The 15,460-nt window shown below is 34.7% G+C and overlaps 1 protein-coding gene across 1 annotated transcript; it reads left to right on the plus strand.

Annotated features, from left to right (window-relative positions):
* The first annotated feature begins 4,935 nt into the window (after positions 1–4,935).
* On the plus strand, positions 4,936–15,244 carry LOC120341247 (chitin-binding domain protein cbd-1-like). Its single transcript, XM_078117317.1, has 12 exons — positions 4,936–5,192; positions 6,462–6,557; positions 6,649–6,741; positions 6,949–7,065; positions 8,182–8,277; positions 8,393–8,485; positions 9,250–9,318; positions 11,066–11,161; positions 11,264–11,356; positions 11,428–11,553; positions 14,708–14,750; positions 14,931–15,244. The coding sequence occupies exons 1-12, from the start codon at positions 5,135–5,137 to the stop codon at positions 14,992–14,994; spliced, it is 1,044 nt and encodes a 347-aa protein (XP_077973443.1). The 5' UTR covers positions 4,936–5,134; the 3' UTR covers positions 14,995–15,244.
* The last annotated feature ends 216 nt before the right edge of the window (positions 15,245–15,460 follow it).

Here is a 15,460-nt window from a genome sequence, read left to right on the forward strand (position 1 = left end):
CCCCACTCCCACATGTTTTTTCACAATAACAACATAATAACAAAACGACCCATGGGTCTCTTTCTTGTTTAATAATAGCATTGAACTGGTTTATTGTCAGCATCGCCGAGAGCCATGTTCCGTGGTGAGATTTTTAGTATGAAGTTTTTGTTAACACATGAAAATATGTTTTGCGATCCGTGCCCGACGTTACTTTTAACACAGGCACATCTGATGGGACATCTTCATCCTACACCAGGGCTACTCAACTATTTTCTCCAAAGGTCCGTTTACAAAACTTCAAAATTACAGTGATCCAGATATTACAGAAAATTTATTTCATCAAATAAATGAAACTTCAAATGCAATATTAAATTAAATACAAGAGCAATGAATGGCTTGCAAATATGGACACAAATGTCGTACATCGGTACCAGTACGACAAACTGTATGGCTGTATATTTAAATTGTAATAAAATCATCAAAAAACTATAAAAACGATGCTAATGCTGTCAAAATCAACAAGCAGATGCGATCCAAATTAAATGGTCGAAAGCTCCTGATTCGGACCGCGATCCGCCAGTTCAGTAGCCCTGTCCTACACTACTCCCACCACAAGCACAAGTGAATTTGACACTTGACAAACATATCAATGAATTAGTGTCGAAACGTGGCAACGAGGCGGCAATTGAAATGTCATTTCATTACCTATTCTTATAAATCAGCGTTTCCCAACCTTTTTGGGTCGCGGACTATTTTCTCTCTTGCGAAAACTTTCGCGGACTCAACGTGCGTTTATTGCAACCGTACACTGTGTGTAGAAGTAATGAAACCAACACAACAGAATTTCAACGAATTTCAAAATCGAAGATTTGTCGCAATTACGCGTTTGTTAAAAAAGCCGAACTTTTTAGTGTGTAAACTGTAAGTAGTCTTTTCTGTCGCTCAAAATCCAATCCATGACAACGACGAGAATTTAAAATGTCTTTCTATTTTAATTTAATTGTGTTCATGGTCACTCGCGGTCGCGTCGATTTATGACAAGATGAAAGCATTACTTTTTAATGCACGAAAATCTGCAAACATAATAAGGTAAGACGATATCGCCCGATTATTACTTATTGATCTTTAGATCGGTAAGTATGTTGATAGATATTTGTCTGTTAGATGCACGCGATATCTCACGAAGGCGTGGTTGAATCTGCTCCAAATTTTGCATGTGCATTCATCATATCTCGGACCAGAAGCCTATTGATTTTGGATGAATTATGTCGTATAATTAGTGAGTTAATATTTAATTAGTGATGGGACACGCGGTGTCACTATAGAGATCATGAATCGAAACCGCAGTTTCGATCGAAAAGTCTTCGGTCTCCGACCGATATTCTCGTATTCAGTTCAAATACATATTTTTTTGCGATCTTGCGAATTTGTTATTGCCGTTAGAAAAATCCTACCATCCGCTATAAATATCCAAAAATCTGTTTAATGAAATAAAAGCAAAACTACTCAGGGAATATCATGACAATCCGTGGACACAAAAATGCGTGGTAAAGTGTCCGATTATATGTTGTTTTGATTCGTATTTTTGTGAATTCGACAAAGCTGTTCGTATAACACTTACGGCGCTCCAGTACTGTACGTACCAATGTGAGGCAGTAAAGCACGAGGCAGTAAAGCAAAGAATCTTAAGGGAAAATGCCCTGATACATACACTACGGTAGCACCCGAAATTTTTCAATTTGCAATGTCTAAAAAAGCGTTTTTAATTGGTCACGGAACGTCATAAAACAAAACTTATGGTGTTCTCCGTTTTATTTTCAGTATATTGTATTGCCACTTTTCAATTCAGAAAATTGAACCTACCAGAAAAAAAAAATATGTCTCGTTGCTCGTGAGACACACCACTCAGGTATATTTATTCACGCGTGTGTCGACTCGTATTTTTGTCGGAACTCCGCAAGTGAGTTGTAAAATCCAATCGTTTAAATAAGCGACGCGCAAGTGACCTGTCGCGTCACTGGTTACCAAATTTTTGAATAGTAAATTGCTATTCTAACAGTTGAATATTCGAATATATGCCCAGCCCTACTCAGTATCCGGTAATTATTAACTCGATTAATGTAATGTGAATAAACTTGCTTTTTATGTTTTATGTACATTCTAACGTGAATCGTAACTTGGCTGATGATTAGGTTTGGCAAAGACTTTGAAAAAAGTGTTCGTGTTTCTGGCTCGTTGCTGACTCATTCAAGCGCTCCGCGGACTCATTTGAGACCGCGGACTCGGGTTGGGAAACACTGTTATAAATAATGCCATAACAGAATTACCGCCTGGTTGCCACATTTCGACGCTACCGTTGTCAAAATTTATTAATGTTGATATTGCTATTTGAACAGTTACAAAATTAGCCGAGTCAGTTTTTTTAATAAGTATAAAAATAGCTAGTGGATTCCCTAGGTTTGCTCATGGAGTCATGGGGCTGTCATGGTGATAACATTTTGGTAATATATCATTTTCTTTAAGTAAATAGTTCAATTTCATATATATTCAAACATAGCTTTTTGAAGTTACAATTGGGCTTCAGCTCGTAATGTATGTGACATGCCAAATTTAATTTATTTTCGAAAAATTATTCCACAATCATTCGAGTATTTTTTTAATCAAAGCCAATTGTGCCAGCTACACGTAATGGGGATACCCATTACTACCAGAGGAGTTTGGATTGTGAATATTTGTATATTGCCAAAAATCCAATGATGTGGATATTTTAAACTTATTCTATGTACCATATAACGTTTACTGAAACATTAGACTTGAAACACGAAAACTTCTCCATTCGTGGTCTTCGTTTGCACGCATGAGTGAAATTACCAAATTGAAATGTACAGCTTGTAAGTCAATCGTAAAATCTATCTCAAAAAACTAAAATCGGTCCTTCCGAGGTTGAATTAAATTTCTTTATTTCAACATTCCGCCCATTTTAACACTCTTCGCCTTGGTTAAAAGAAAATGAACAATCCTCAATTGGAAGACACTTGTTGTAGAAATGATCAGCTTGGATAAATTATTCTATTGTTTCAAAGCCAACGTTTTAAACATATTACAGTATTTTGTTACGTTTTTCTTTCACAATGTCAAAATACTTTTATTATTAGAAAAGAAAAATTCAAAGAAAACTTTAGGTAACTAACTACACAGACGTTAATTTCAAAGTTCACATTTGTTATGTCAATAATAATGCACATACCAAAGCAAGGGTCATAAATAGATAAATTACGAGGCAAGGGTCAACTATAAAAAATCCAAAAATGTTGTTCAAATAATCATAAAAATGTAATCTAAGTTATACTCCCCACATGTAGCTAGATAACTTCTCGTCAATAATTTAAAATTTTTATTCGTTGCTCGCACAATGTTGGATTTCGAATTTCAAATAAATTAGTGGCAGAAAGAATCTTTGCAACAATTTTAAATACACACAAAACTGTTTCAAAAATACCTGTACTAAATTATAACAGCGTTGAGTGATAGGGATTTTTGAACGAGGGGTATGCAGCTCTAAATTACACCTAAAATCTTTTTTATTAGCTGTTTTGGGTAACGAAAGCCATTTGACTAAAATTGTCTAACGTTACAACAGCAGCAACAATTCAGTGCTGCAATAGGTTCCACACGCAAGAATTTTTTTATTACCTAAATATTTCTAAAACTCAGAAAGCGTTGTCACCGTCTGCGTTAGTTGTATACAGTTCATTACAGTGTTGAGGAGAATCGAATCGTTGAATTGTGACAGTCGGGCCATATGGACGAACGAATAGATTCAAATTTAAATAGTACCTGACTTCAGAGAGACTTGGGTTGAAAATCGAAAATTTTGAGCGATTCGTCGTAATAGCAAAAATATTTTGGGGCAATACCATTTACCAACACATGCAAGTATCCAACGTTAAATAATACAGATTCGGCTAATGTCATAATGTAAAGAAATCATAAATACATATGTTACCACTGTCTAAATAAATTCGGAACAAGCTATTTTGCCAGATAGTTCACATATAACATGATTCACATTTACATAATCACCAATCGGTTTCCGAGTCAGTCAGTTCTCGTACTTGAAATCGAAAAAAGATAATTTGGTAATTTTCGTGTCCAAAATTTGGAAACTTTTATATTGAATTCCAATTGGCGCTTAAAAAATAAATAGAAGACGATAACATTATTTGTATTATGAAACAATATCGGAAAGTAGGAGTGTTGGCTTATGGCCAGTCATTACGTAGTCCTAGTGTATGCATTTACGTTGCGCTCGATACCCGTGTAAGCGATACAATACGGGTCACTGGGCGTTGAAAACCATTCAACTTGATGACCTTACGAGTTAGTGAACTCTAAATGCATACTTCCAAAACAACGGGAATAACATTTTAATCACCATGAAATAAAACTATATAATTGGATGATTCAACACTCCTAAACAAGTATAGTGATGTTATTATAGAAAATATTAAAATCTTTTAATGGAAATGGATCTAGAGTGGTTCTTAACCTTTTTTATTGCATTCCTTTATTGCCAATTTCGAAATACTTTACCCCCTTCTATATTTCTATAACTCGTTCTTTTTATGTGGTTCAATATTTGATGAGCTTGGTAAAGGTACTCACAATTTTTATCTCGGTTATAAAGATTAAATAAAAGGAACATTAGTAAAACTACAACCCTATACAAACTAAAATCACTCCAATAAAATATAGGAAGGTATTGGCACACGGTTCGAAAACCTGGTCATAGTTAATTTTGGTTAATCTACATATCAGTCAATAGTTACTCAACTAGAAGTCATTGAATCCTTTGACAATGGTTTTAAGGTGTGGGAAACAGTCGGTTTGTATTAACTTCAATATCCTGTGTTTAAATAAGGGAGTGCTAAGACGAAAATAACATGGGCGTTGGCCGAACATCACGAATCAAATAAATTGAATTATGAAACCGAATCATAAAATCCACAATTCATATTAATAACTGCGACGTACACATTGTGACACATGGATTCAATTCAAGACAACGCCATATATATTATAGAACTTCAAAAATAGGACATCACTTATTGCAACAGAAGAAGCTTGCTGTACCGTTACAGGAAAACTAACGATGGGGATGGAAATAACTTTACTATGTCTTCTCCTAATTGTTCCAGTGATCTCTGCAAGTAAGTACCTTTATGAGTAATATTAAAAAAAAAAGCTTCACAGAATTTTAAGTTAGCAATGATGATGCTCAAAAAATCGATCACACACATGATTATCTATCATTATAGAAACTGGGACGAAACTATCAAATTCTATTAATACTATCGTTAAATGTGGCTCTCGAAGCCGTAAATTTCGAAGCGAAGAATACCAATTATAATGATCAAATTTTACATCACATCGCGATTGTTCTAACTAAGTCATCTAGGTAAGATTGGAAAGGTAGTAAAAATTTTTTCTTTGATAACGTAGTGAGGTGGTGGTCTGGAATGACATATGCAAAATTTATAATGCTACAACCACTAGAAATACTTGGCTTGGGTTCCAAATAGCGACTGTCAGAACAGCGACTGTCATAATGGCGACTTCATAATGTCATAATGGCGACCGCATTAAAACAGCGACTGTTATGATAGCGTTAGGGTTAGTCCAAATAAAATGTTGTTTTAAAGTCCCTTTTGGTTTCAATCTTTCACTTTTGAAGTGGCTGCCTGTTTGTGCGTGCATACCCGTGTAGAGAGGTCCCTAACCATACCACGAGTTGAGTCATTATCATAACAGTCGCTGCTTTAATGCGGTCGCTGCTTTAATGCGGAATTATGAAGGTCGCTGTTTTGACAGTCGCTATCCGGCCTGGATACCAAATACTGAACTACATTAGACCCACGACTGTCTACAGACTACACATTAAGTACCCTTATCAACAAACTCTCGTTGAACGAATAACGACTTCGCAAAATCAAAACAGAGAACTTGACGAAGGTTATCAGGCTCGGCAGAATAAAAACCGCGTTCCCAAGAATAAAAATGAAACAGCAAAATTTTGAATGAAAGATCAGATTCCATAGGAGATTTAGGAATAAATCAAAGTGATAGCCATCCACGGGCAATAACAAACTTCAACCACTGAAAAATTCAAAGCATTCTATAGTTGAAGACAAAAAAGATTTTTCAAAACAACATGTAGATGAATATTGAAATAATCAACAACAAAAACAACAACATACCAATAATAAGAAAGACGATCAATGTCATTTTCGTGTCCAACAAGTAGTAATTTGGGTCGTAACATTGCTCACAGCAGCACTGCGCCAATGTCGTCTCCAACAATAACTTCAGCTGCAAGTCCATCATCCACGACTATCATAAAACGTGTCATCAATTTTGTCATCTTTATATCACATCTATAGAATAAAATTGAGAAAAGCAACAAATTCATAATTTTACAGATACAAATCCATGCGGTGCAGAGGGGTTTCCAAATGGAAGAAGGTTCCTTTTTGATGTCACGTTATGTGTGCAGTACTATTATGAATGCGTTCACGGTGAGTATGAATTGTTTAAAACAACTTAGTTGAAAAAACGAGTTGGATTAAAAATATGTAAGTGTTTTATTCTACTACGATTCTTATTTAGATAACTACATGCAACGTCCATGCGCAGCCGGGACAAAATTTGACGTGAAATCAACCACGTGCACTTGGGAAAGAAATATCGCCGCATGTCAAGGTAGGATTCATTATTGAATCAAAGGTAGAACGGTTGAGTTTTTTAATCCATTTGGCTGTTGAATAGAAGATTAGACTTTTATTAACAAGAAAAGTTCTAAATATGATTGCTATGCCTGTTTTGTGGGCTCTAATACATCCGAATGGATGAAAAAGATTTGACAATAAAATTCACTTATTTATCAGCATTTTTACATTTCTATTTTAGATGAGCAACCAACAGTATCTTCGTCAAGTACAACTACCGCAACTTTGGCGTCAACTACGACTATGACAGACGCGACTTTAACAACCGAAGAATCATTTACAACATCCACTCCAACAGGTAAATTAACTAGAATATGAACTGTCTCGGGGTTGTAAGCGAGCTGCCCATTTTAGGCGCGATCAGATCCAAAACTCAAATTCATATATAACCGAATCCTAGTCCAATATTTTTCATGGTAAGTTTCAAAGTAGACTTAAATACCCAAATTAAATGTTAGGTGTTGATATTTTACGAAGACTTGGAGTTATGTGTTCTGCGGCATACCTAAAAATGATTAGCATTTTATAAATTTATCAATCTTTCAACAGAAATCACGCTTAAAATTTGGTTGCATGTGTTAAACAGAGGTATAAGAAAGAGGCGTAGAAAAGAAGTATTTAAAATTCAGATTATGTAATTAAGAGACTTGTTTTCATAAATATCGTCAAACTATATTTCTCTTACAAAATCAGAAATTTCAAATATTCAATGTTAGTTCTCTGTACTTTTATCTTCAAGATAGAACATTAAACTTAAGTCATTACTAACCGAGGATTGGCATAGTTACGCAATTTTTGAATGGTTCACGTCACATTTGTTATCGTATCACGTTTGAATTGTAAAGTATGCGTGAAAGGTCTTACGCACATGCGTACATGTCCACAAATGTCATTCATTCTTTGTAACATAAACAACGCGTAACAAATCAAACAAAGATTATTTCTAAATATTTCCTGAGTAACATTTTATTTTTAATTATACTTCCTCGAACTATCTATGGCCTCAATTGGTGCACCGATATTTCATTTTGAAACATGATCTCTGAGTAAGCGGTTCAGGTAAATACAGCTGTTTTTCGTGTACCCCGTATAAGTGATTATATAGGAGGCGCCCTTAGCATAACGGATACTTCACAATGGCTTTGCCACAATTTGTTAATTGTACGTGTCCATGCATTATCAATTGATAACTTTATCAAATGATAGAGAACCACGAACAAATTACAATTTTTTTCAATTGTTGCACACAGGATTAATTAGAATTAATTTTTCTTCATCTATCTGTAAGGTTTCCCGTTTTCAATCGATAAGAAACCTATGATGTTCATTTATTAGGACAACAAAACAATATTATTTCATCACTGCTATAGTTCACAACTTCTTTACAGTTCAATTAATAAACATTTTTTTACAGCTTCAAATCCATGCGGTGCAGGAGGATTCCCAAATGGAAGAAGGTTCCTTTTTGATGTCACGTCATGTGTGCAATACTACTTTGAATGTGTTCATGGTAAGTAGGCTGTGAGTTTCTAGAAACAAAATAGATGAAACCTATGTTGAGGCACAATTCTGCTGCATACGTGAGTGAAAGTGTTTTATTTCAGTATGAAACAATTATTATTCAGATAACTACATTCAACGTCAATGCGCAGCCGGGACAAAATTCGACGTGAAATCAACCACGTGCAATTGGGAAAGAAATATCGCCGCGTGTCAAGGTATTAGTTATTGAATTCACGGTAAAATGGCTGACTCAAATTCAAAAGTTCTATAAATCAAACATTACATATAAATTTGTTCCAAAATGTTTATTTTTTTTTATATATCAAACGATCATATATTATGTTCATCCAACTGCGGTACCAGCATTGCAACTATTCTGGTCTGTTCATTCTGGCGTATCCGTTTATTGTATTGCGTCATTAAAATTGCACTTGCTACCGACATATACCGGTACGTTCGGTTGTTCAATCTTTGTACCGTCTCGTGTACCGTTACGTTCACACTAGTTTTATTTACTAATTAAATGTTCCTCAACAAGTTTATTACGTGGTTAAATTTTCATCGAGATTGTTGAATTTTAGAATTTTTTCCATACTATTTGGGCCGCACTGGAAAAATTTTGCCAACCACTGCTCTAACACGTCCGGATGACCTCTGACCTAATAACTTGAACGTTACTCGAAATTTTCTTGATTCAAGTCACAAAGTATGAATGATGACTAAAATAGATTTTGATTTAAAAAGAAAACAAACTGACTTTCACTTTTTCTGATTTGACTAAAATTAACTACATTTTATTTGAGAATCGATTTGGACACAAGGATTGATGACTTGGAGATTGCAATGAATGCGGCTGCAATTGAATCATACTCTTTTCCCCATAAGCAACTCAACTGGTTCGAGACACGTCTGGCAGCCTGTGTGAATGATCTGACAATAAAATTCTCTTTTTTATTAGTATTTTATATTTTTATTTTAGATGAGGAACCTACGGTATCTTCTTCAAGTACAACTACCGCAACATCAGATTCAACATCTATCCCAACAAGTAAATTATTTGAAATTCAATCTTTATTAGAGTTGTGAGCAAGCTTATTTTAAGCGCGATCCGATCCGAACCTAAAATTACACCCGAATCCTAACCCAAACCTTTTATGCCAAGTATGGCGCATCGTGCTAAGCGTTAGGAATACGCTCGCCACCGCATCTCTGATTACCCTTCTTGGGATCGCAGGTTCGAATCCCATGCGAGGATGATCATGTGCGAGAGAATTGCTGGACTTCCCGCCGCCGTAGGGTGATTCACGTAACCGCTGGTCGTTTACGGCTTCCTTCACCATCAAGTCCACGCTTCCGAAAAAACAATTAACTGGCTAACTAATCCCATACCCAACTTGAACTGGTAACCGGACGAGAGGCCGTGGTTCGCCATATGATTAAACCGCCTTTCCTCTCCCCCGGGATAAATATGTAAATCCTATCCTATCCCAAGTTCCAAAGCAAACTTAAATACCCAAATAACATGAATGGTGTTTATCCTTAGCGAAGCTTTGGAATTATTTGTTCTGCAAAAGTGATGAATATCTGAGACAGTATTAAACTAAGTCATTACTAGCCAGAGATTGACATAATCACGCAATTTTTAAATGGTTCACTTCCCATTTGGAATATAACTACTCTTTCATCGTGAAGTATGCTTGAAAACGTAGGCTATATGCGTGCATATCCACAATTGTCATTACATCCTTTGTATTATAAATACCGTGTAATCAAATAAGTTCTTGGTAAAAAAAACTGTGCCGACTCATGTTAAATGAGTGGTTACATTTGACTAAAGCACCGGTTCCCAACCAGTGGTCCATGGCCCGCAGAAACCTTTCCGGATGGGCCAAAAACTTATTGAAAATTGCTATTAATAAATTTAGTTGAATTAGATGGTAGTAGCAATAATTGATGCTGCTGTTTTTTTACAACATGGTGGCAATTTTCATTCTAAATATTAAAGTGAAATTGTCTGTTTTTACAGAAATAATTTTATGCTTTCTTGTAGTTTTTCCTTTATAGGCCCACTTTAATGGCCCACATAATTTTCGAAACGAAAATGGGCCAAAAAAAAGTGTTTTGGCCATCGTATCTCATTTTGATATAACTACCAAATTATTATCAAATTAATCTGATTGCATTTTTTTTTTATTAAAATGTACTTTGAATGTTTCAATCAGGTCATATTGCATTTGCATTACTTTTTTGCGGTACAATATCAATTTAAAAAGTTCAAATCTGCACAGTAATCAAACAAAATTGTTTCTAAATTTCTTTTTTTTCATTTTGGCATTAGAATCCCACGCATAATTCATGGCTGTCATTTGGCGCAATTATACTTTATTTTGAGACTTGATCTCGAAGCAAGTGGTTCAGGTAAAAGCAGATTTTTGTGTACCCGGATAAGGATTTATCGAGGCGACGTTCTTAGCATAACAGAGATACATGACATTAGTTTTGTCATACTCTGTTAGGTCTGTGTGACCATGTATTATCAATGGCTGACTTTAACAAATGATCGAAAAACGCGGAAAAATTACAATTTCTACGAAAGCATTGCACTTTAGCGCAATTTGAAATAATTTCCTCGACCTATCTCATTGATTTCATGTTTCCCATCAGGGAAAGACATGCAATGTACAAAATACATCAAGTCAACAGATTAGCTTCATATCATGATCATGGCAAACCAATTTTAGTTCAAAGTTTTTGAATGCAGTTTCACAGTTGAATTATTTGCCATATTTTTACAGCTGCAAATCCATGCGGTGCAGGAGGATTCCCAAATGGAAAAAGATTTCTTTTTGATGACACCTCATGTGTGCAGTACTACTATGAATGTGTTCATGGTGAGTCTTTCTAAACAACGTATCTGAAACGCACGTTGACTAAAAATGTTAATGTGATTTGTCGTAAATGTTTCATTCTACTATGAAACGATTCTTATTCAGATAACTACATGAAACGTCCATGCGCACTCGGGACAAAATTCGACGTTGAATCAACCACGTGCACTTGGGAAAGAGATATCACCGCATGTCAAGGTAGGTCAACTACTTCAGACTTTGATTTAGCTCTCAGTCAGAATAAAATTAATTTTACATTCCTATTCTAGATGGGCAATCTACAGTATCTGTAACAGATCCACATTCAAGTACAACTACTGCAACATCAGCCCCAACTACAAGTACCACTGAATACACTACCGTAACAACTGAAGAACCAACATCTCCTCCACCAGGTAAATCTACTGGTATACTAAATAAATCATTTAATAAAAAGATCTTTTTAGGCCGATCGGAGCCCAAAAAACTAGCTTTGATTTCCGACTTGAACAGCTGATAAACTGCTCCAACATACAACGCAAAGCGTTGACATTTCACCCGCGTGGTCGTTCGACGGCACTTGACACGTGCTTACATGATTTGTTACTAGTATGTTACTGCGGGACGGACTAAAAGTAGGCACTTGCAAATTAGGCACTTTTTTAGGCACTTATTTAGGCACTTAGTAAAAAGAGCGTAATACCTTTTAAAACCATCATTAATTAGTTAAAAATGGTCAAATTAAATGTTGAAAACGCAAATTGCAACGGGCAAACTCAATAACAATATTTAAAACGTAGTATTAAAGGCAGTCGCACGCGCTTGGTCACCACATATGCTAGGCACATATTTAGGCACTTCGAAAATAAAGAAAATGGCAATTATCACTAATAAAAGACAGAGACATAAACATATTACCCACACTGATTAGCCTGGGTAAATATCCAATAGATGCACTTGAGTCTAGTACTGGAATTTAGAAATAATAAATTGTTACCGGTAGGCACTTATTTAGGCACTCCGGAAAAAAGGTGAAATGGACGTAGTAACTCTTAAAAAGGTAATGAATTAGATCAAAATATTTAAATTAAATGTTGAACGCGAAAATTGCAACAGTTAAATCCAATAACGATTTTTAAAACGTTGTATTAAAGGGAGACGCACGCGCTCTGTCACCACGTATGCTAGGCACATATTTGAGCACTTCGAAAAATAAAGAAAATGGCAATTATCACTAATAAAAGACAGAGACATAAACATATTACCCACACTGATTAGCCTGGGTAAATATCCAATAGATGCACTTGAGTCTAGTACTGGAATTTAGCCTGGGTAAATATCCAATAGATGCACTTGAGTCTAGTACTGGAATTTAGAAATAATAAATTGTTACCAGTAGGCACTTTTTTAGGCACTTATTTAGGCACATCGAAAAAAAAGGTGAAATGGGCGTAATAACTTTTAAAATGATAATTAATTAGTTGAAAATTGTCAAATTAAATATTGAACACGCAAATTGCAATGGGTGAACCGAATAACAATATTTAAAACGTAGTAGTAAAAGGAGTCACACGCGCTCGGTCACCACATATGCTAGGCACATATTTAGGCACTTCGAGAAAAGAAGAAAATCGGAATTATCACCAATAGAAGACAGAGAAATAAAAATAATACCCACACTGATTAGCCTGGGCAAATATCCAATAGATGCACTTGAGTCTAGTACTGGAATTTAGACATAATAAATTGGTACTGGTAGGCATTTTTTTAGGCACTTCGAAAAAAAGATGAAATGGACGTAGTAACTCCTAGAAAGATAATGAATTAGTTCAAAATATTTAAATTAAATGTTGAACGCAAAAATTGCAACAGTTTAACCCAATAATGATTTTAAAAACTTAGTACTAAAGGGAGACGCACGCGCTCTGTCACCACATATGCTAGGCACATATTTAGGAACATCGAAAAAAAAAAATGGAAATAATCACCAATAAAAAAAGAAAATAAAAATATTAGTCAAAATGATTAGCCTGGGACTGGGTGAATATCCAATAGATGCACTTGAGTCTAGTAGTGGTATTTGAGAATAATAAATTGTTACCGGTAGACACCTTTTCCGTGTTTCCCCGAAATTAATTCAGTGTCTTATTTCAAATTTTTTCCTAAAATTACCACTAGGGCTTATTTTCGGGGGATGTCTTATATTTTAATTTATCAAAAACAAAATTACAAAGTAAAGAATTAAGATATTTTCAAATATACAAAATATAAAATCTGATATCATTGGGTTTACTTGTTGCAATTTGCATATTAATTTTTTAATTTAAATATTTTAAACTAATTCATTATCCTTTTAAAAGTTATAACGCCCATTTTACGCATTTTTAGAAGTGTCTAAATAAGTGACTAAAAAGTGCCTACCGGTAACAATTTATTACTCTCAAATATCACTACTAGACTGAAGTGCATTCATCGGATATTCAAATAGGCTAATTATTTTGACTAATATTTTTATTTTCTGTATTTTTATTCATGATAATTACCATTTTCTTTATATTTCGAAGTGTCTAAATATGTGCCTAGCATGTGTGGTGACAGAGCGCGTGCGTCTCCCTTTAATACTATGTTTTAAAAATCGTTATTGGGTTTACCCCTTGCAATTTCCGCGTTCAAAATTTAATTTGAATATTTTGAACTAATTCATTATCTTTTTAGGAGTTACTACGTCCATTTCACCTTTTTTTTGAAGTGCCCACCGGTAACAATTTATTATTCCTAAATTCCAGTACTAGACTCAAGTGCATCTATTGGATATTTGCCCAGGCTAATCAGTGTGGGTAATATGTTTATTTCTCTGTCTTTTATTAGTGATAATTGTCATTTTCTTTATATTTCGAAGTGCCTAAATATGTGCCCAGCATACGTGGTGACAGAGCGCGTGCGTTTTCCTTCAATACTACGTTTTAAAAATCGGTATTGGGTTTAACTGTTGCAATTTTCGCGTTCAACATTTAATTTAAATATTTTGAACTAATTCATTATCTTTCTAGGAGTTACTACGTTCATTTCACCTTTTTTTCGAAGTGCCTAAATAAGTGCCTAAAAAAGTGCCTACCGGTAACAATTTATTACTTCTAAATTCCAGTACTAGACTCAAGTGCATCTATTGGATATTTGCCCAGGCTAATCAGTGTGGGTAAAATTTTTAATAGTCTGTCTTTTATTGGTGATAATTCCGATTTTCTTCTTTTTTCGAAGTGCCTAAATATGTGCCTAGCATATGTGGTGACCAAGCGCGTGCGACTGCCTTTAAAACTGCGTTTTAAATATTGCTATTGAGTTTGCCCGTTGCAATTTGCGTTTTCAACATTTAATTTGACCATTTTTAACTAATTAATTATGTTTTTAAAAGGTATTACGCCCTTTTTTACTTTTTTTCCAAAGTGCCTAAAAAAGTGCCTAATTTGCAAGTGCCTACTTTTAGTCCGTCCCTGTTACTGCCACCAAATTAGATTTGGGATTGATTTTTTTTTTGTGTGCAGTAAATTAATGGTATACCTTATTTCACAGAATCTTGCACTGAAGCTCAACGCCAATACGTCACTATGTTCAGGTGAGTTCTACTGCGTACAATCTTTAGAGAAAATACAGATATTTATGATGATACGATTTATATGTTTCATGAATTTCATAATCTCAATTTTTTCAAATATCAGAAAATTAAACCAGAATTTGATGAAGTTTATTCTTTATCAGTATCAGAAAATTGATTTATTCAATTCTTTTTTGACAGAGAATGGCAGCAAGCAATGGATGACTGGTCTACATTAATGGATGAATACGATCCTTGTCCATAATAAATATGTTACTTGTTTTTGTAATTTTAAATGGTTTTTAGAATTTTAAGGCACGAAAAATAGGAGCTAATGAATATGATTTAAAAATATCACTGAATATTTGTACAATTTTACTGGAAAGATGAAAAACAAAAAACAACTCAACTTCCCTGAGTGGCCAACGTACAAATATATTTTCTTGTATCACTCACTATATAATAGCATTCTTTCTGACAAGACAATCAGTTTAATAGGTGGGCGAAAATCTATTATGAAAGGAAAAAGTTAAAAATAATTCCGGTCAGTAGGGACCAATAAAATGCTTCCAGATTCCAGGAATCAACATACAGGTGAACCATTTCAAGCGTATTTAGCTGATTTGAGAGCAAAAGCTAGCACAGGCAAATTTGGTGACATGAAAAATGAATGAATTTGCGATAGGCTTGTGTGTGGTATAAGAAATGACAAAGTTAAACGACTGCTTCTA

This window comes from Styela clava, chromosome 10 (assembly GCF_964204865.1).
Source record: "Styela clava chromosome 10, kaStyClav1.hap1.2, whole genome shotgun sequence".
NCBI classification, from domain to species: domain Eukaryota; kingdom Metazoa; phylum Chordata; class Ascidiacea; order Stolidobranchia; family Styelidae; genus Styela; species Styela clava.